At 38.2% G+C, this 21,559-nt stretch overlaps 4 protein-coding genes across 6 annotated transcripts; 2 read left to right on the top strand and 2 right to left on the bottom strand.

The window, feature by feature from the left end:
• The first annotated feature begins 337 nt into the window (after positions 1 to 337).
• LOC131308397 (uncharacterized) lies at positions 338 to 5,483 on the top strand. 2 transcript variants are annotated; one of them, XM_058335322.1, is made up of 9 exons: positions 338 to 598; positions 1,038 to 1,200; positions 1,351 to 1,461; positions 1,723 to 1,857; positions 2,904 to 3,008; positions 3,129 to 3,298; positions 3,416 to 3,515; positions 4,163 to 4,423; positions 5,051 to 5,483. In XM_058335322.1, the coding sequence occupies exons 1-8, from the start codon at positions 507 to 509 to the stop codon at positions 4,403 to 4,405; spliced, it is 1,119 nt and encodes a 372-aa protein (XP_058191305.1). In that variant the 5' UTR covers positions 338 to 506; the 3' UTR covers positions 4,406 to 4,423; positions 5,051 to 5,483. The 2 variants fall into 2 exon arrangements, with proteins under 2 accessions (XP_058191305.1, XP_058191304.1); XM_058335321.1 differs by having other exon boundaries at positions 391 to 598; positions 5,043 to 5,483.
• A 531-nt stretch (positions 5,484 to 6,014) lies between these two features.
• LOC131308322 (uncharacterized) lies at positions 6,015 to 10,875 on the bottom strand. Of its 2 annotated transcripts, XM_058335233.1 has the most exons (15): positions 10,652 to 10,869; positions 10,364 to 10,453; positions 10,015 to 10,156; positions 9,796 to 9,876; positions 9,528 to 9,610; positions 9,339 to 9,445; positions 9,150 to 9,236; positions 8,935 to 9,044; positions 7,851 to 8,100; positions 7,690 to 7,767; positions 7,549 to 7,599; positions 7,377 to 7,463; positions 7,113 to 7,163; positions 6,567 to 6,644; positions 6,015 to 6,266 (listed from the first exon to the last, which is right to left on the bottom strand). In XM_058335233.1, exons 1-15 carry the CDS (start codon positions 10,677 to 10,679, stop codon positions 6,234 to 6,236), a joined length of 1,356 nt encoding a protein of 451 aa, XP_058191216.1. In that variant the 5' UTR covers positions 10,680 to 10,869; the 3' UTR covers positions 6,015 to 6,233. The 2 variants fall into 2 exon arrangements, with proteins under 2 accessions (XP_058191216.1, XP_058191217.1); XM_058335234.1 differs by lacking the exon at positions 9,796 to 9,876 and having other exon boundaries at positions 10,652 to 10,875.
• Positions 10,876 to 11,831: 956 nt separating this feature from the next.
• On the bottom strand, positions 11,832 to 13,487 carry LOC131308323 (uncharacterized). Its single transcript, XM_058335235.1, has 2 exons — positions 12,871 to 13,487; positions 11,832 to 12,116 (listed from the first exon to the last, which is right to left on the bottom strand). Exons 1-2 carry the CDS (start codon positions 13,477 to 13,479, stop codon positions 11,946 to 11,948), a joined length of 780 nt encoding a protein of 259 aa, XP_058191218.1. The 5' UTR covers positions 13,480 to 13,487; the 3' UTR covers positions 11,832 to 11,945.
• A 3,503-nt stretch (positions 13,488 to 16,990) lies between these two features.
• Positions 16,991 to 21,032, top strand: LOC131308252 (endo-1,4-beta-xylanase 5-like). Its single transcript, XM_058335119.1, has 8 exons — positions 16,991 to 17,059; positions 17,250 to 17,296; positions 17,432 to 17,654; positions 17,800 to 17,963; positions 18,071 to 18,169; positions 19,341 to 19,757; positions 19,985 to 20,350; positions 20,486 to 21,032. Exons 1-8 carry the CDS (start codon positions 17,005 to 17,007, stop codon positions 20,852 to 20,854), a joined length of 1,740 nt encoding a protein of 579 aa, XP_058191102.1. The 5' UTR covers positions 16,991 to 17,004; the 3' UTR covers positions 20,855 to 21,032.
• The last annotated feature ends 527 nt before the right edge of the window (positions 21,033 to 21,559 follow it).

Here is a 21,559-nt window from a genome sequence, read left to right as displayed (position 1 = left end):
GTTGGTATCTTGCCAATCAAGAGATTAGGTCTTGGACTAGGCACAAAATTAGAATAATGATATCATTTCTCTTGTCCTTTTAATCTTTATAACAATTTCAAAGATTAATAAAATTTCTTTTTGTTGTTAAAAAAAAAACAAATTAAATCTCATTATACAAACCAAAAAAATTCATAAAATTTCAGGCTCAAATCCGCCCAAACTCCATCCAAATCAATCTGACCGAACGCAACTCACAGATGGGTGGCGGATGGAGAAAATAACAATTCACTATAAGCGGATCGGATTGGGAACAGAACCGATCCGCCCAAAACTGATCCGCGGGCGCCCCTAGTTAGGCCCTTGAGGATTCATAGAAACGACGTCGTGCTCCGATCGTAAGATTGAACGACTATGGCCTCCGTCTTCTGCACTGCAAAGGTAGTGAAAATTAGGGTTTAGCAAAGTAACGAACACAGCGACTGCATGTATCCAACTCGAATACCGATTTTGAAGGCAGTTGAAGGATGGCACTTCGATCAATCTTCGATGCTGCTGAGGTTCGAGCCGAATTTCAAAACGCCGGAATCAATTCCCAATTCATCCCTCTTATTTGGAAGTAAATCCTCTCTCTCCCTCCCTCTCTCTCTACACGTATATTTATATGCTACTATATGTGTGTGAATGCATGTTTTTTCATCTTACTGTGTAGAGGATGTTGACTTGTCCATTTGTGTTCATTGTGTGCATAAACGCGAATATGTGTTTAATGTATGTACGTATGTATATACTAGACGCCCGGGCACACATGGTGCGTGTTGGAAAAGATGGAAAGAGAAAAAAAAATTAAATTTTGAGATTAATCTGTAATGAAATTTGGGACGTGAAAGTAGGAAAGAGGAGAAAAGAAATCTGGGATGACAATTTGGTTTCTTTATTGGCAGTTTTTTGCTCAGTTGAAGGGTAGTTTACTAGTTTAGGAATATAAAGTGTGAGCCAGCTTCAAAGAGGACTTTCAAGTTCACGTACTAGTAACACCAATATGTGCATGTATGTAGGTACGTAATTCAGAATCCAAACAGTGAATGGGATGATGTTCCTTCGTTGCCCTCGTCGGCTTACCCTCTTCTTAGATCAAAGTTCAAACCTTCAACTTCCACACTCCACTCTGTCTTCGAGTCCATCGACGAGGTTACTACCAAGCTCCTCATTAAGTTACAGGTACTCTCTCTCTAAAAGAACTGCTTCTGAGACACCTTACAGATTGAGGTGTAAATTTTTTGTCCAAAAAAGAAAATTCAGTTGTGAATGTTTTTGCCTCTTTGTTTTTTTCTACGATGCAAGCTGTTATGGGTTTTCTCTCCTTGGCAGAATGGAGCATTTGTAGAAGCTGTAATAATGAGGTATGACACACGTTTGGGAAAGTATGGTGGACAACCTCGACCCGGTGGTCCAAGGGCTACCTTGTGCATATCCTCTCAGGTAGTTTTACTTGTTAACTTAGCTTTGTTAGCAGCTTTGACGCAAGTGTTACTTACACCTTGGTTACTTGCCGTCTGAACCATGCCTTTGATGCAAGTGTTACTTACACCTCGGTTCGATTTAAGTGTATCGTTATCTTAGTGATTGTTGGTTGGGGTATGGCATTTAAATGCCTACGCAGTAGCCTTGGCTTTTTGGGGGGTTGATTTTAGAACCACTTGCTTTTTAGATGGCTTTTCCACATTTTGCTTTCTGCTACAGGTTGGTTGCAAAATGGGTTGCAAATTCTGTGCGACTGGAAGCATGGGATTTAAAAACAATCTATCTTCAGGAGAAATTGTGGAGCAATTGGTGCATGCCTCTTGCTTGGCACAGATACGCAATGTTGTCTTCATGGTAATTCTGTTTTTCTCTTTCCTGTAGAGTTAATATCGCCAGAGTAGGAAATCACTTAGGTCAGATATCAATTGGCTTTTCATATTTTTGACATTTTTCCTGTTTGTTTTATGAGGTGCCCTTTAAGAACCTATTTCTGGTGAGAAACTTAAATGCCACTTTTAAAATTGCAAAGCATCAGGGAAGATAACTTGTGGAAATGGTTGAAATATTTTTCTTTTCTTTTGTTTTTGTGTGCTTCGAAACACAGAAGGTTGAAAATTGATTGTACAACTAAGATCTTTAAGTGTTGTGTTTAATGTTCCATAGGTTGGTTAAATTATGGTGTTATGATTGACTTCAAAAGCAATAGTTCTGTATCCACGATATTTAATCACTGGCTTAAACCTATTGACAAATCCTTCTTAGCGGAATATGGAGGTAGTGATGGCAGAATAGGTCAATCTGGTAATTCACTCACAAACACTTAGCGGAATAAGGTGACAGACAGAACTACTGTGAGATGACCTTTCGTTTATTATATGATCAGTCGAAATGCCATATGCATCATACATCCACGCGCAAACACTAGGGATGAATAAAAGCCCTTCGGAGTTCCTAATTTGCAACCATTGATTTCAGTCTCGATGGGAATATTTTACACTCCTAGGGTTTGGTATGCATTTGAGTTGTGAGAATTAATCTCTCAATGAAACGTGTTGCCTTAACCTTGGAGTCAGTCCCAATACCTGAGTTGGCGCAAGGCTACTTACATACTGCTTCTACCAGACCATGTTCTAAGCGGGAGCCTGCATTGCTGTGTCCTTTCTCTTTAAAACTATGGCTCCACAATACAATCGTTTAATGAGTTCTTTACAGTGTATTTTGATTTTTATTTTCAACCATAAGAGAAATAAAATTGTGACTGATGGTGTGATAAAACATTGTTTGGATTTGCTGCTTCTCCAGATAGGATGTTAGTATTAATGCTCACATGCCCATTTAAAAGTAATGACTCCAGTGTAGCTGACATTATATAACCCCTTTCTATTCATTTTTCTTTGCAGGGAATGGGGGAGCCATTGAATAACTATATTGCCTTGGTAGAGGCTGTCCGTGTTATGACAGGACCTCCATTTCAGCTGTCTCCAAAGAGAGTTACTGTGTCAACAGTATGGGATACTTCTGATCTTATGCTTACGTTTTAGTTGTTAGGACAATATGGTCAAGTGTACAATCAGCTCACAGCTTGACCTAAACTACATTGATGGGGGTTGACTAATTCTCTGTAGGTTGGTATTACACATGCCATCAAGAAGTTCCACGGTGATATACCAAACGTGAACCTAGCAGTGTCGCTTCATGCACCAGTTCAAGATATCCGTTGTCAGATAATGCCTGCTGCTCGGGCTTTTCCTTTGGAAAAACTTATGGATGCTCTACGAGAATATCAGAAGAACAGGTGGGAAGTTGTTTAAAATCTTATTTGCTCCTGAGAAAGTGTCAGTGTCATATTAATAGCCATTGATCTTTTGGCAATCATTTCAAAGCTAGTATACTCATTTGGTCTAATTTTTAGTCAGCAAAAAATATTTATCGAGTACATTTTGCTTGATGGCGTGAATGATGAAGAGCAGCATGCCCACCTGCTTGGCCAATTGTTGGAGACATTCGAAGTGGTGAGCTCTTAGTTTTTGCATCAGCATTGTGCTTCTCTAAATTAGCATAATGAACACATGCCTAATTCCTAAATTGGCATTTTTTATTGCTTGAGTTTTTACCCTGATTAGCAAAAACTAGTGTTTTCTGTATTACATGAAGCCAGTTTTTCCTTCATGCTAGGTCAAGGAATTATATAAAGGAAACTGAAGCTTTTCCCAGCCCTTTCCCTCAATTGACGTTAAATAGTCAGGCATTATGATTGGAGTTTTTCTTTTCCTTCTGATAACTCAAAATGAACATACCTTAGTGATTACCATAATCTTGAAGCTTTTGGACTCACCGACCATCGTTACTTGGTTTAGGTCATTAAGTGTACTCTATATGGACAAACACCTTTTGGTTTGAACCGGAGGATGTTTTGTCTTAAACCAATTGAAGTTACGAAGATGTCAGAAACTCTGTTGAAGAGAAACTTGCAACACTTGTCCCTATTTTTGTTCCTTGTCGTGTGTAGATGCGTTGAGGACATATTCTTCATGACTTTGTGCTATTTTTTCAATTTGATAGTCCGAAATTGGGGGTCATTTTGCACAATGGATATTGCTTGTCTTTACTTTTCGTAGAAGACTCCTAATATTGTGCTCCCATGTGCCTCTGTTAGCAGGTTGTCAACCTGATACCGTTTAATCCAATTGGTACTCTGAGTCATTTCAGAACCAGCAGTGAACAAAAGGTTATTAAATTCCAGAAAATACTAAGGGGAACCTATAGCATACGGACAACGATTCGTAAGCAAATGGGTCAAGATATAAGTGGCGCATGCGGTCAGCTTGTGGTTAACATACCTGATAAGAGGTCTAATGGGAGTGCAGGTGTCTTAGCTGATATTGAAGATCTTAGTCTATGACAACAGCCAAATTTCCAGGTTTGGTTCTTCTCATTATAAGAGTTCAAGGAAGTATTCTGCATGATTGTTTTAGTGTTTATTTATTTATTTTTTGGATAAGCATGTTTGTTTTAGTGTTATATCTTTGCAAAACTGGAATTTGATTATGTTCCCTGAAATACCTCTTAGGAATTGAATAGGAAGTGTTTTAGGACTTGGAATGAAAGCGACTGAGGACTCCTCTGCCGACCTCTTATTTTTGTATTACGCCTGAATTAATTACAGACGCTGCTCCCATGAAAAAGTAAAAGTGTTTAGAACAACCAGGGAGGCTCGATCCCCAACTCCTGGAACTTCCCTGCACTAACAAGGAGAATCAGGACTTTAACTACCTCTTTAGTTTCCTATAGAGGGCTTGAACTTCATGCTCTTAGATTCCTACATCATCCAGTAAGGATTGAAATTAAATGATTTACAACTAACAAACAATAGAAAGTAGTTGAAACTATATAGAAGGGAGCTGATCACTCTGTGGTGCGTGCACGCTTGTGATAAAACATGTATCACTGATTTATCTTGGCAGTCATTCTAGAAAGCTTATTGCTGTTACTTTTATGTTTAAAATGTGCGAGGAAAAATGGTTCTTACATGTCTGCAGTTTTCCAGATCAAGATGCTCAGTTGGGTGTTTGCAGCGATTTTTGTTTGGAAACGCAAAATTGTTTATACGTACTTGCAGGGAATTTATCCCCTTGGACCGACGAGAAGTGGGTTTTATCTTGGCTTAATGATGGATCTGCTCCTTCAACATCTGCAGTTTTGTAAATTAGCTGGATGAATTCTCAGCCTTCTCGTCCTTGCAATGTCAATGGCACAGGAACTACGTTATTGGTGAATGGAATTGGCAGCCGAATGGTGGTTATTCCGTTATTATGGCGGTTACAACTGAGACTTTGTAAATTAATAACTCTCTCTCATTCTAAAATGCTCTTTCTTCATTATGATTATAGTTTGTCTTTTCATCTGTTTCACTGTAAACTTGAAGACAGAACTGCTGGTTTATGTAAAAGATATTACCAAGCGTTCTTTTTATCTGTTAACTTTTGGCATCATTGGAGTATTTTGGTGGAAATCCAAACATTTGATGGCACCTGATTGTCAAAAATTATTCACGTATTTAAATTTCTCATTATCTTTTATCTATCTGAACATGTTGTCAGAAGTGAACTGGGCATCTAACGCAGTTACCGGAGACCCTTGTTGGGAGGAAAATCTCGTTTCCAGCAGTGGAAACAACCCATAATGGGCTAGCTTACAAGTTCCTCTATGGCTACGGGGAGGAAAAATGATTGGAAAATCCAAGGATTAATCTTCCTTCACATTCTTCCAAAACGATTTCTAGGCATTTTTGAAATATTCACAACACAAAGAACTTGTAAAGGCGGAAACCGAGGGAAACTCATTCACCACTATGATCATTAACAAAATTAAGGCATTGGTCTGTCTTTCTAATTGTAAGGTTGAGAGGGGTAATTTGGAGTGACTTTTCGTTACTCAACCCGGAGCTGCAACGAAGGGGCACATAGATACTTGTCATCGCACCAGTCGGTCACGAGTCACAGCATGCATACTGACACACAACACAGTGGGATTTTTATTACAAAAAGGAGCACAACCAATGGCGCGCGTATATCAAGCAACAAATCTTACTTCAAAATAATTATGTTAAAATCCAATAGAGCCAAAAGTGACAAAAGGAAAAAAATAAATTACAACTCTTGATGAGGAAAAAGAAACACAAGAAACTGCACCCATTACCATTAAAATAAGAAGTACGTGCTGGAAAATTTCTAGCATGCTAGAAAGTCACCCATCTTCCTGTCCTACAGACACGAAACATCACAAAATGCAGCGTCAAGTAAGTAAATAAATGTATGCTACAAAAGAATTTAGAAGAATGGACTTCCGTTGAGAACCGTTCGGAACAACATTTAGTATAACAATTTTTCGCTTCTGACATCTGAATTAAATCGTATCATACAAGAAAACTTCAAGGGAAGTTTAAAAAGTGCCACTTATAAGTTATAACGGTGTAGAAGTGATTCTAAGATCGCTGTGTTAATTGTGCTCACGGGTTTGGCATTACTAGTTGGAAAATAGAGTTGAAAAAGCAAAATAAATACCTGTGCTAGAATGCGATGCTTTTTCATCAACTGAGTCCTTGCCTTGCTCACCAGAGAATTAGGCGACCTCTCAAATTTCTGTTCAAAGAGAGAAGTGAACACCACTTCCATTCATTCAGCAATTCAGTTAAGGTTCAAATTTTTATTTATATAAAGCACATACGCCGGGATTCCCTCTGCCTTAATGAATGTAGAAATTATAGATCTTAGAAAGAGCAGGAAATGGAAGTGCTCATAACTTCCAATCTTGGCATTAAAAACATATAATTTAAGTTTTCCTAACTCGTCCCAACCAAAATTTAACGCATACTTAATAAAAAAAAATCGAAGTAAAGAAGACATTATAATCAAAGCTGAGCTTGAATAATAAGGTCCAAAAGAGAAAAAAAAACAAACAAAAACAACAAGACAAAATCCCAACAGATTGGGCCACAAGCCACACCGCGAAGCACAAACCAACTAGGAAGACAATAAAAAAAAAAAAGGAAAGCAAGCGTCCTTTTAAAGTTGATGATTGCAAATAGAGGGCATAAAATATTACAGTACCTCCTTACATTTGTCCTTCCTTATGTCCAGTGAGAAGTATCGGACAGTAACCTGCCAAACCAAATGTTAGTTAAAACAAAAAGAAAATCAAACAAGAAAAAAAGTAGATGTCGGTGATTTAAACATTATCGAAATTAAAGTGTATTGAAATTCTATGGAACAGTAGAGAAGAGTGTTGTGATTAACTTTTTAAACCCCTGTCCTTTTTTTTAATTTGACACTCTACTAAATGGACAATCTAAGTTTAGTAGCTCTAAAACTAACCTCTTCATTTTCAGGTACATATAATTCAGGGCCGTTTGGAGCTTCTTTTACTTTGAAGCGAAGGACTCTGTGAAGGAACTCATTTTCCTGCATTAAACGTGAAAAAATCCAACATAAAAACAACTTATCCCCAAGAAAATCCGCATAGAATTTATAAGAGGAGAAAACTAACCATCACATGCGTTTCAAATCCATCTCCCAAAAACTGCTTTATAAAGTTAAACTGCAGTGAATTTGGAAAGTTGTTAAGAGACACTAAAATGAAACCCAATAAGGAAACAAATAAATCCAAAAAATGAGATTAGCAGGATACCTTTTTAAGCTGAGCCAATGTCGAAAGTTTTAAGCTATTTCCACAAATGAACATAGACTTTTTCAATGTATGTCCCTCCTAAAACAAGTAACTTTAGACTATCATACCAGAGAAACTACAAATGCAAGATATGAGACAGAATGTTTGAAATAAAAGAACACCTTAAAAAGCTTTGAAACTTTCCAGTTGGGGTCGCATACGGCACTGACTTGTTCCACAATCTCATACTTCCATTTTTTGAAATATGAAAATTCATCATCTTTGTCATCAAGGCTTTGCATGAAAGCTTTATAAGCTTCGGCTGAAAACTTCTCAACACACCCTTTTTCAAATATCACTCCAAGAGCTTCAACACATAAAGCCCGGACAGATTCCTCATCATGAAGCAAATTTAGAAAGTGGGAGATTACCCTGTTTTATATGAGTACAATGTAAATGTTATTCCTCGTAACATGTACAACAAATCATACAGACAATTAAAAATCAATTTGGAAAATCTTAAACAGTGAGTACAGAAAAAATGGTAATTTCAGTGTGGTGAATCTCCAACAACGGGCTTAATTTGGAAGTCAAGCCAAAAAGATGAATCACGGTAGGTATGGGAAGCCAAACACATGGTGAACTATGACAACTGTCCACAAATATGAGGAAAATAGAAAAAAAAAGAACAATTCCACTAGAATATTCGCAACTGCATATTTACAACACATACTCGATGATTAGTTAGGCCCTAGCTTAGAGTAAATCTATTTTTGTGAGTGACCTCCTGTGGATTAAGCTCCCGTAAGGGTAGGAAAATGATGCTCAGATAGCCGACCGGAAGCTATGGAACTTGGTAACTTTTGTCAGGTTGAAGCACATATTATTATATCAGGTTGAAGCATTACATTCGACATCCACAACCTGGGGAGGGGTTGGATGTCCGACTCCGCAGCCTTCACCCTCAAGGGGAGAGGCTGTTTCCATGAGCCGAACTTGTGACCACATAGTCAGATACAAATTAAAACCACCTCAAGCAAGTTTCAACTGAAGGTCTTGCTTGTCTTAAAGCTATGTGAAACTTGCTGTCTTGGTTGGAAGTCAGAACTTCCATTCAAAAGTATAATAACACGGAAAAACGAGAAACACAGAACGATTTTTTTTAACCAAATGCAAGAAGTATTAAGGTATTCGTAACTACAGATTAAGGTATTCTTTTTTATCTTTGGTTATAATGACTGTTCATGAACTAGTTGTGATGTTTACCCTTGCCAGCATTTGTGATCAAGTTGCCGTTCATCAACTGAGGTAAGGAGGAGTGACCAAGCAGATATTGCTGCAGCTAGAACAGGTGTTGATGCCTCATTTGAACTTATCTGAGCAGTAAACAAATAACAGTTAGCTCATCATATAACTAATTCGATATGATCATAATAGTTATATGCACCTTGTTGAGTAATTCTAATGTGTACAGTACATACATATTTCCATATGAATTTCATCGATCTTTCAATATCTGAAAAATCTTCTGCACCAACTAAAGTCACGATAGCTAAACACTCCAATACCTGTACCAGCAAAATTGAATGGTTGCAAACAGTCATAAATTATTCTCTAATCACTATCAAGCTTATTTATATACCATCAAAGTAGAATAAATGGGAGCATACATTTACAGACTCAGCTTGAAAGCCGAGCATTTGGGAACATGTTGAAAGAGATTCTTCAAATAATTCCCTTGCACTATCCCCAGGACCAAGAATCACGGCTAGTAATCCTACACGTGAATGTTACATGACCAAATTACAATCTGATAGAAACAAAAAGAATTCCATCTCGATTAGAAAGTCAAGACATACCAATAGCTTTAGCTGCCAAACAAATCTCCTTAGCAGACCCCTTCTTCAGCGAATTGAGACACCGAAGCATTATAGTGGCAAATCTGTTGCAAAAACCAATGCAAACCTCAAACTAGTAATCCATATACATATGTTTCTACTTGCTGTATCTTCACATATATATTACTCACCACAAGTCAAAATCCCCAAATCCATCATCCTATTTAAATCTCCTCAAAATAAATTCAGACAAGGAAAAAACATAAATTCTGAAAAAGACTCAGCATACTTCGTCTCTACGATCTCAAGCTTTGTGCTATGGGTAAAAGCCTTGACAATTTCAGATAAAGCCTCTTCTCTAACATCTTCTCTGTACAACAACATTAATGCATATCAATTAGATACACTCTCTTTCCAAAACTAACTTACCGTAAAGCTAAACCAATAACAAAACAAGACCCAAATTTTGGAGAGAAAAAGGCCAAAAACAAAAGAAAACCCCCCCTACCTTTTAGAAAACAAACCCGTACCCACATAGCCGTCCAGTGTTCTAAGGCTACGTAAATATGCAGCTTCTTCTTCATATTCCTTAAGATCAACGTCCTTCACCGATATACCTCTATCTTTTTTATCGGCTCTCGCCCATGTACCTGTTGTACAATGTAATACTGTAAATTCGCATCGCATACGAAAACTTGGTAAAGAACGGTATCTACGAGAATGAAAGGGCTTCAATTGAAGACATTTAGTGACTTGGGTAAAACTTTAATCGACACAAAATACGAACTTTCAATGGGATCGATATAAGTAGAAGAAAAATTGCTGAAAAAATTGTGGATGTAACTAAAAGGGCTTACGTCTTTCCACCATCTTTTTTCGACCCTTACGCAAATTTGCAGCTTCTTCTTCATCTACCTTAATAAGATCAACGCCCTTCATCGATATACCTGTTGTACCATGTAATTACTTGTAAATTGCATCGAATATGCAAAAATTTGGTAAAGAACGATGTCTGTGCGAACAAAAGGGCTTCAATTGGAGACAAGAAATACGAACTACCCATGGGTTTGATATAAATTGGAGAAAAATTTGCTGAAATTAAAGGAACCCGATTGAAATTTGAGGATGTGATTATGAGCACTTACGTCTTTCCACCATCTTCTTCTGACCCATCTTTGACCGCTTGTATTTTCTCTGTTGGGTTGAAGAGAAGTAGCCGTCTGAGAACGGAGTGGTTTTCGCGGCAGGGTTGGGTCAGAGGAAGCGCAGTTAGATAGAGAGAGAGAAAGAGAGAGAGAGAGAGAGAAAAAGAATGGAGACATGCATGTATATATACGGTGCGCTGATTTCCTAATTGAACAAGGACTGGAAAAGGAAGTGATCTAAAAAGAATCTAAACTTTTGTTCTAATTAAGGTACTATGTTTTGTCCTTTTTTTAGAAGCTTGTATACTCATATTTTATTGCATAAATTTAGAATCGTTGAATGTACATGTCACTTAGAAAATGATAAGAGACCTACGTTCAAAAAATAACACCAACTATATTGGTATATTGGAACCTGTGCACACCTCACGGTTGGAACCTTAAGAGAGGATTCGCCCTAAATGATCCTTTATGTCCCATGATGACAAACAATGACTTCAAATTTCACCATTGATCTCTTTTGTGTGGTTTAAATTTCACTTTGATCCATATACTTTGGAATAAGGAGTAGGCTTGTTGGAACTCGAAGTTAGGTTACCCCAGTGGTAGGGTGCAAATGGACGTGCAATATGTCCATTTGTAGGCTTGTACAGGGTCTGTTATGATGATTTGATTTGTTCATTTTGTAAAACTTGTTGAGATCGTCAATCTTGTTCAAAGCTATATTCATTTGACATCGATCGCAATTTATTCGGAACACAATTCTCTTAAGAAAAACCACCAACAATCTCGATGAGTTTTAGAAAGTGAACCGTTCTTTTCAAAGTGAACCCAATACAAGTCCACAGTTGTGATTTATGAAATCGGCATATGTTTTCATGCTCCTTATCTTCCAAAGCCACCCTAACCCATCTCATGAGGTCCCTTTTCTTTCTTTTTTTTGGTTAAAAATAAAATTCGAACACATGTAAATATGTGTTTGGATGATGAATATGTTGGGCTAATTTATAGATTGGGGAAAAGTACAGATAATACAGTGAGAAAACTTAAATTCTTACTTGCGCGAAATCTACCACCATGCATTTTTTAAAATCCTTGTTGTGGCGGGCGGCCGCCGCCACTTGTTTCCTCTGACTTCATCCTTGCTACCGTGCAGATGAACCACAAAAAATATAACCTCTTTTTCCCTTCTCAGCAAGCATTAATTTTTCTTTTCATTCACAATTGCAGTAAAATGGTTGACAAATTCGCAACAGAAAAACGAAAACAGAGCAGAGCAAATCGATGGGGGAAATCAATTCCGGGGCTTAAATCTGGTGCACCATTTTACTAGGAGCTCTGAGATGTTGGCATCCATTCGAGTCCCAATTCCTCCCCAAACCAGCATATGCGAAAGGTCCCCGAGTGATGAACCAGTAACTTCGCGCACAGCTCTGAATCCGATTCTCTTGTAGAACTTAACAAGCTGAGACATCATCAAAACGCCCACGCTCAAGATTTAATAAGGCTATGTTTGGAAATTTGCAATCAAAAGTATGCAGAATTGAGTCTGAAAACCGACAACATGAACTTGAACCACAACTAAAATGTTGTGCCTAGGAACACGAAATAAAGAATCACTACTCAAGTGTGGATTTATCATTATGGATTGGGTAATAATACTGAGAACACGCCAAGAAGGTCAAAAGACCCCCAACGGCACGCGCTTAAGTACCCGGAGAAAGAAGAACAAAAGTTCAACTCATCTTTCAAGATGATGATCTAATCATTCTAACAATACCGACTTTTGGCTGATGAAAAAAAAATCCGAGCATACCTAAGTTATCAAAAGCTATTAGTGAGAACACATAAGACTGTATCAATACTATCCTGTCATGTTAACATTGGAATCCACCACAATTTTACTTAACGATTCGATCCAAATCATTCATTTTGTAAAACTATACGTGTTCACCACATGACAAATAAAATTGAGAACATCAGCATATCTACCAGAACAAGGCATAATTCTCACTAACGAAATGGACGATCTATCCATTTCTCTTATAATCAATACGATTCGATCAAGCTCCTACATGAAATCGTACCCATATTTCATCGACTCGACATTTTTGAAAGGATGTTTTTTAGACTTACAAAATGGACCATTTATAGATTGTCAAATGAAATCGTAGCGAGCCCCCTTACATGAGACAGAAAGGTGGGGAAAGAGTAAAAACCTTGGAATGGTAAAGATCAGAGTCATTGATGGCCAGTAACTCAGCTTTCCCACAACCACAGTCATACCCATATCTTACAGCAACAGCTCCAACGAACAAACCAATCCCAAAAATTGATCTTTCCATCCCCAAAGTCTCTCGGCGCAACCTAATCGAGTCCAGGTGAAGAATCTTTCCTCCCAACCACACCCTGACTAGCCCCTCAGCTCTCCCCAGCTCTTTCCGGGTTTCCAAGCTTTTTGCGGTGATTCTGAAAAAGGGTCCCACTGATCGAATCTCAAGGCCAATTTTCTGGGATTTCGATGCCTCCATGATTTCAGACATGGTGGGAATACTATTGGCCTCTGGTTTGGTGATTTTGGAGAGAGGATTGAAATGGGTTTTCGTTGTTGTGCTGGGGGAGGATAAATTGAGTGAGGGCATTCGGGAAATTGAGCAAGAAGTGTAAGAAAGTGGAGTTTTTTGATGGGTTTTAGGTGTTTGTGCCACTGGATTTGGAAATCTAGGTTGGGGATTTGGGAGGATGTGGGTTAATCCCATTTCTCTGATTTTCTCACAAAACGTTCCTTGGAAAATTGATTTTAAAGCAAAACGAATTTCTTGATACATCTCAACTGGTAGATGTAGGACAGGTGCCTATTTTTTTTCTTCTTGAAAGGCGGACAGGTGCCTATTGATGTGGCAGAATTTTTTAATGTCGGGTAGATACCACATGGTGCGACTCAGTGCATCCGGACCGTTAAGAGATTATTTTTAATCTGAATCATTCAAAACACTTTTGGATAATTCGAATGCGTTGAACGGACACCACATCAACCGTACCCACCCCATTGATGTGTGTTTGGAGGGGAAGGGGGTGTCATTCACTGCTCCTCGAGCACAAGTGTTGTTATCCCGGCCTATCGTTCACCGCATACATACGCGGGTTCATATACGTACTTTTATGTTCCACTACGTCCTCGTTCGATACAGAGAACAACTCCGAAAGTTGATTTTTACATTTTGTTGCTCCTTACACCAGACGCTAGCATTGTGTCCATTCAATAAAGGGAATAACAAAAAGATGAGTGTTGTTCCTTGCATCTAACTGATACGACGCTAGTAAAAAAGTGTGCGAATGAGAGACAAACTTCAAAGGAAAATACTTGGTAGATGGCTCGTTTTGTGTTTTTTTTTTTCCCACTGCAAAAAAGTGTCGTTCTCCATATCTGTAGCCCTTATTTGTCTTCTTATTGCAATTTGCAAGTCACAAATCCTTGTGTCTACTCTCTATGTGTATATCTACTATTGACGAGAATAGATAGGCATTAGAGTGCCCGTTGGCCTGTTTCTGACAGGTAGTTACTAAGGAGTTGTTCCTTTTGCAATGAACTCTCAAGAAGGAGAAGATAGATTGATGATTTCACCACCATAAATTGGTCAGACTTCACCACAAAACTGTGTTGACTCCCACAACATTATGTAATGAGAAAGGTCTTTGGAAAACAGAAAACTAGGCAGCAGTGCTCTAGGATTAGGGTTTGATGTGGGTTGTTGGGCTAGGTTGGTTGGGTTTTCGGCTGGGTATGTTTGGGTTTTTTGGGCATGGTCTATATTGTTTATGGGCCTACTTCTGGGGGTTGGGCTTAATTTTATTTTCGGATATTTTAGGCATGTTAGTTTATTTGAGCTTTATTTGTTTAATTTTGGGTATTTTGGCTCAAAAAAGTTTTTACTTACTCTTGGGTACCGTCACCTGATGATTTCATCACCATACATTGGTCAGACTTCACCACAAAACTGTGTTAATGTTACGATCCTAATGTCTCACATCGGATAAATATGGACATGGCCATGTGTATATAAGCTCTTGGACACCATTCCCTTGTAAGCCGATTTTCAAGGGTAAATTCTACCCAAGAGTTTGTATCATTGGTATCAGAGCTAGCCGCTACGTTGCAATTTAACCCGCGGAGGGGGCGACCTATAGGCTTGATTAAAATACTTAAAAAGTATTGAATATGGATGGGTGGGTGGAGCCACCAAAAAAGAAAAAGGGCTACCATCGGGTCAGTGTTGATAGATTGGGCTGCCGTGGACATCGATTGCGGAGCGTGGTGGTATATTGCGATCCTAATGTCCCACATCAACTAAGTACTGGCCATGTACATATAAGCTTTTGGGCACCCTTTCCTTGTAAGCCGGTTTTCAAGAGTGAATTCTACCCAAGGGTTTGTATTAGTTGACTTCCACACCAATATGTAATGAGAAAGGTCATTCGAAAACTACGTAACAGTGCTCTAGGGTTAGGTTTTGGTGTGGGTAGGACTAGTTGGTGTTTTGGCTGGGTATGTTTGGGTTTTTTGGGCATAGCCTACGTTGTTTAGGAGATTGCTTTTGGGTTTGGGCTTAATTTTATTTCTGGGATTTTAGGCATGGTGGTTTGTTTGAGCTTTATTTGTTTCATTTTGGATATTTGGAGGCCCATAGGATGTTATTGGGCTTTGCCCACAGGTGTTTGGGCCTCGGCCCATTATCCAACCTTTGGTTGAATCATCTTTTCCCCTCTCACCCCACTTGATGTACTCTATTATCATTATGAAGTTTCCTAATAAATTTTTGGGAGACTAAAAATTTGTCCTTGTTGCCCTCTTCACTTATGAATTCATTCTGTTCTTTTCAGCAACTTATGATTTCGTCCTTCTCATATTTTTAATACCGCTATTGCCTTTTGAGTGTTGTTAATCGTATATATGTATATATTTTAAACTATATATATAAGCTTGATTTTAAACCATATATGTAATATAAGCTTTTCGATTTCATGATAAGTAATTATAGCATTTACCATGAAATATGTTCCTATCATTTTATGGTTAATTATTTGGACCATTTACCATGAAACTAGTCCGTCGAAATCTGTTAGGCCGCTACACGGACCAATTCATACAAGGATAGTTTGGGATGTACAAATACTTATATATGTTTATATCCTAAAATTCTTGGCCTATATAGACAAAAATTTTGGGACGTAAATTACTTATGTTTACGTCCTAAAATTCTTGGCCTATATAGACAAGAATTTTGGGATGTAAATTACTTATGTTTACATCCTAAAATTATTGGCCTATATAAACAAAAATTTTGGGATATAAACATAAGTATTTGTACATCCCAAGCTATCCTTATATGAATTGGTTCACGCAACGGCCTAACAGATTTTGCTTGACTAGTTTCATGGTAGACGGTCCAAATAATTAACCATGAAATAGTTTCATGATAAATGGTTCAAATAATTAACCATGAAATGATAGAAACATACAAACATATTTCATGGTAAATGCTACAATAATTTACTATGAAATCGAAAAACTTGTATCTCATTTAATTGCAGAGATTAATATTCATTCCAATCCTTTTAATTTAGAAAACCATAAATGTATATATCTATATAGATATCATAATAAAGGGGTAATAAGGATAATTCACACATTGCAAGGATGAAAACATAAGCATGCAAAGTGGGTGGTATGAATTCTTACATGGCATGGATAAAGATGATGATTATTTAAATTTTTCTAAATTTTTTGCCGTTTCAAAAAAAAAAAATAGTTGGAACAATGGATAATGCCACATCACGAAATTGGTACGGAGCCAAAATTTAGACCTACGAGAATACAAAAGGAAAGGATACAATTGTTAAAATCAAATTTTATTTTCAAAATTTTCAAAGTCCACCCTTTTGTTTATATTGTTACCTACAATCCCAATTAGGTTATGATAATTTTTCTAATTAAATTTTCGTATACTAATTGGGATGGTAAGCTATAATATTTCATCAGATTCGGTACTAGTACTACTGGATAACATGTGACCTTGATGTGGACAGAAATTCTAGGAATCAAATTCTAAGAATCAAATTCTTAAACCAAACAAAATACTGATCTGGACGAGAATTTAGGGAATGGATTTTAAAGCCAATCAATAATTTACCAAAGCACATTTTTTGGAGTAATTATTTTTTCTATTTGTGAGATTTATGGACAGTCAGAGTAGAATCTGCATTGAGAGAGCAAAATAGTTAAGGTGGTAATGTTAGAGAGCCTATAAATATGTAGACTTGCAGTACTACTGCATGCACCAAAAATTACGACGATGGAAGGGAAAAACAATCGCTTTCTGTTACTATTTTGTCAAATTTTTCTTTCAGGTATGTTTCCCTACGTGTTATGAAATAATGTCATTTTCACGATAATGACATGATTTTGCATCTTATAATGCATACGAAAAAGAAGTTAGAAGAAATTAATTCGAAAAAGATCTTGAAAATAAACCAATGCACGTACACCGACGGGTTAAAGGTCGAACTGAGCAAATTTTTGTGTACTTATGTTTTCCAGGGTTAGCAGTTGATGCATTATCGTACGATTATGGCGCTTCAATCGAAGTAAATTTCTCGCATTCTTTTCTTAATCTATATATTTCATATTTCCGTGATTTAAAAATCAGTCATTTCACATAATTTTGTAATTCTCTAATGATCGATACTGAATTTGTTTGCTGTTTCCAATTTATTATCCAGTGTTTGGCCAGCCCTCTCAAACCTCAATATGGGGGAGGAATTGTTGGCAATCCAGAACTAGATCATGGCACGACGGGTTGGACTACATTCGGAGACGCACAAGTACAACAAAGAGTATCTAAAGAAGGCAACAATTTCATCGTTGCGCACCACCGGAACCAACCCCACGATAGTTTCTCGCAAAAGTTTTACTTGGAGACGGGAAAGTTCTACACGTTTTCTGGTACGATTTAGTGATAACCATGCAATATGTACAGAATTCGGAATCAAACCAAGTTAGAAATTACTCCATTTATTTTCTCGCCGACTACATGAATTTTTCTTCTTCTTTCTGCTCTGTTAATTAAAGACTATATATTTTGATGCAGCTTGGTTACAAGTAAGCGAAGAAAATGCTCAAGTAGCTGCAATTTTCAAGACACAATCCGGTTTTGAACATGCTGGTTGGGTTGCTGCTAAGTCTGGTTGTTGGTCCATGCTCAAAGGTGGCCTCACTGTTAATGCTTCAGGCCCTGCTGACCTTTATTTTGAGGTATCCTGGCCTTTTTTCTCCATGGTTTTCTTTGCGAGCCTCACAGATGATGAGACACTGGAATTCAAGTCATTGCTCAGGGACTTAATTTCTTGTATGCCTTGCAGAGCAAAAATACATCGGTTGAGATATGGGCGGATAGCATTTCATTACAACCGTTCACCGAAGAGGAGTGGAGATCTCATCAACAACAAAGCATAGAGAAGGTGAAAAGGAGCTACTTAATTTCTCTTTTTTTCTTTGTGGATCTTGGAATAGAGTGAAAGCGATGAAAAGTATAAGCCAAAAAAAAATTATAAAATTAAAAATGCCAATTAAAAAAAAATGATCAAAAATTAAAAAAAAAATCCCTCAAAAATCCCAATTAAAAAAATTATGTTTCTTCTGTACATCCATATAAATTAGTATAAGCCAATAGAAAATATCAAAAATAAAGGTTTATACTAATATGGATTTTAGTATATGAAAACTAGAGAAAATACTAAAATAAAGTTATTATTATTATTATTTTTATGTGTGGTGAAAATAGTGAACTCTTATGTGACTTCCCATTAGGGGTGTGCACGGGTCGGTTGGGTCGGGTTTGACCCGGCACCGACCCGATCATGTCGGATAACAATATTTTAGGCCCGCAAATCGAACCGACAGGTGGTAAGAACCGTCCGCGAGCCCGATTTTTTACGTCGGGTTGGGTCTGACCCCACGGATAAGGAACGCACCAACCCGAACTCCAAACAGAAAATTAATTTTTAACAGAAAGTGAACCCGCACCCATCCGAACCACATGTTCGACCCAGCCCGAGACCTTTCGGGTCGGGTCTACGGGTACGTGGGTTTTTTGCACACCCCTGCTTCCCATTTTATATCTATGGTATTCACTACCCCATCTAATTTTTTCTCTCTCTTCACAAGTACCCTCCCCGTTATTTATTTTATGTGTGTGCATATACCATAGGCAGAGAATGAATAATTAACCTTTTCTTTGTCTGTATAGCCCATGTAATTTCATAATTTAAGGTGAATAATTACTACTAGTTTTTAATGGTAAAAAATTAAATGGTTTAGTTTACAAAACTACGAATATTTTCTTGTAAATGGATTTTTGTTTCACTTTTCTTTCTACCCCATGTTTCCTCGCTTTCACTTCCAGTATATAAGGAAAGTGCCCTGTGACCATTATTAAAAACCACATGAAAATTCAAATCAACAAATAAATGAATACAAATAGACCTTATAGAGTGCAAAACGGATTGCCTCCCGAATAGTACACCTCAGCAAAGGCTGAACTAGAATTTGATTCTGCTCTGAGCTAATCCAAAATTTTGTAAAAACATTTTTCCTACTTCAACATATTAATCACTTGTTGGACCTTTACAGGCTCGGAAGTCCTCGGTGAAGCTCGTAGCAGTGGACGCCAACGGAAACCCGCTACCAAACGCAACGGTCACCGTAACACAAATCAACGGGAGATTTCCGTTCGGGTGCGCCATCAGCGACCAGATCATATACAACACCGGCTACCAAAACTGGTTCAAATCCAAATTCAAGTACACCACCTTCGAAAACGAGATGAAGTGGACCAGCACCGAATACGCCCGAGGACCCGAGGACTACTCCAAGCCCGACGCCATGCTCCGGTTCACGTCCCGAAACGGGATCTCCGTCCGTGGCCACAACGTCTTGTGGGATGACAAGCGGTTCGTGCCCGGGTGGGCCCAATCTCTCTCCCCCAAGGACCTACGGTTCGCGGTTGATAACAGGGTGAATTCCATCGTGAGAAGATACTACGGAAAGGTACGATGTCATTTTGAATTTTGTGATTCCAATATTAGTATTTGTGGTTCAATGGTTACCGAAATAAGTTTTAGACTTATAAATTTACAAGAACAGAGCCTTGGTTACTTTATTTCTAATTTGACATCCTTTATTTTATTACTACGTAAAATCGAAAAACCAAAATGTTAACGCAAATGGGCACGTTTCAAATGTTTGTACCAATAACCAGTTTTCCTTTGTGACAGGTTATATCTTGGGACGTGGTGAATGAGAATTTGCACTTCAATTTCTATGAAAGCGTGTTTGGAAAATACGCTTCGGCCATCTTGTACAGTAAGGTCAATGGGATTGATGGTGGAACGACAACGTTGTATCTGAATGAGTACAATACGATAGAAGAGCCGGGCGATGGGGCTTCTTCGCCCGACAAGTACCTTCAGAAGATCCGGGAGCTTCGGTTCGGAGGGTATAAAGGGCCTCTGGGTATCGGTCTGCAGGGACATTTTAGGACCCCCAACCTTCCTTACATGAGAGCCACTATCGACAAGCTTGCTTCTACTGGGTTGCCCATTTGGCTTTCTGAAGTAGATGTCGTATCCGGTCCAAATCAGGTACTTGATCCGCTGCTTATGAATTCTGGCTCTGCTACGGCTAGTGTTTTTATCCGATAATCTTTAACGACGCCAACTTATTTCATTACTGACATTCAAAAAAACTGAAACTTATGGTTTTAATTATGTGGACAGGCTGGGTATTTAGAGCAAGTGTTAAGGGAAGGTCACGGGCACCCGAGTGTCCGTGGGATATCACTGTGGTCGGCGTGGAGGCCGCAGGGCTGTTACACTATGTGCTTGACTGATAACAACTTCAGAAATCTGCCCACCGGAGATGTCGTCGACAAGCTCATCAGGGAGTGGGGGACCTTCCCGGCAGAAGGGTTTTCCGGCGTCACGGATTCCAAGGGTCGGTTTGAGGCTCGGCTCTTTCATGGAGATTATAAGGTCATTGTTACCCACCCGAATATCAATGGGTCGTCGGTGGTAGATCAAAGCTTCGAGGTTGGTCCAATGGACGAGTCCCAGAAGAAAATAGTACATGTTAAAGTTTCTATATGACTTGTTTCATCTTTTGGAATTAGTATGTGATTCCGACAATAGTGTTTGGAAAAAAGGAAACTGATTTCTGAAAAGAGATGTTTCGAATGAAATTCAATCACTTACCGATGTATGAGATCAATGGCTTATCGATATATTTATGACTTTTTCCATGAGTGGCTACTCTTGAAATGATTAATAATGAATGTTTTGAATCTATCAGGGAAAAAAGGAAAAAAAAAGAATTGAGGCGAGCCGTGAGCCCCGTTGGCCTGGTTGTGAGGTCCAATCCGCCTGTAGGCTAAAGACGAGTTGGATCCTTTATAAACCTATGGAGTTTAAATTTTTCAAACTTTAAGATTACTGGAGGGTTCGCCGGATCATTAATTAACTTTAGAACCCTGAAATTAATCGATGTGAGAATATATGTAGATTGTGGAAAAAAGGGGTCCATGGTTACAATCCACTTGGCTGGAAGCACGATATCCTTTGCAATTGCATGATATTGATTGCCTTCAATTGGTTTAATTAATATTGACGAAAAATACTACTGTATGATTTTTAAGAAGGAAAAACAAAAGAAAAACACCCAAAGCCATCAACTCACATGTGGATCCCTAGCTAGATCATTAAATGGTGTTTCAATTCCATACATAGCGCTCACCAGGGAGGGATGAAGCCACAATCAGAGTTGCAAAGGAAAGTGAAATGCTTGTGTATTTTGAA

The sequence above is a fragment of the Rhododendron vialii genome, chromosome 11a, assembly GCF_030253575.1.
Source record: "Rhododendron vialii isolate Sample 1 chromosome 11a, ASM3025357v1".
Taxonomy (NCBI): domain Eukaryota; kingdom Viridiplantae; phylum Streptophyta; class Magnoliopsida; order Ericales; family Ericaceae; genus Rhododendron; species Rhododendron vialii.
This window is presented reverse-complemented; position numbering and strand designations above follow the sequence as displayed.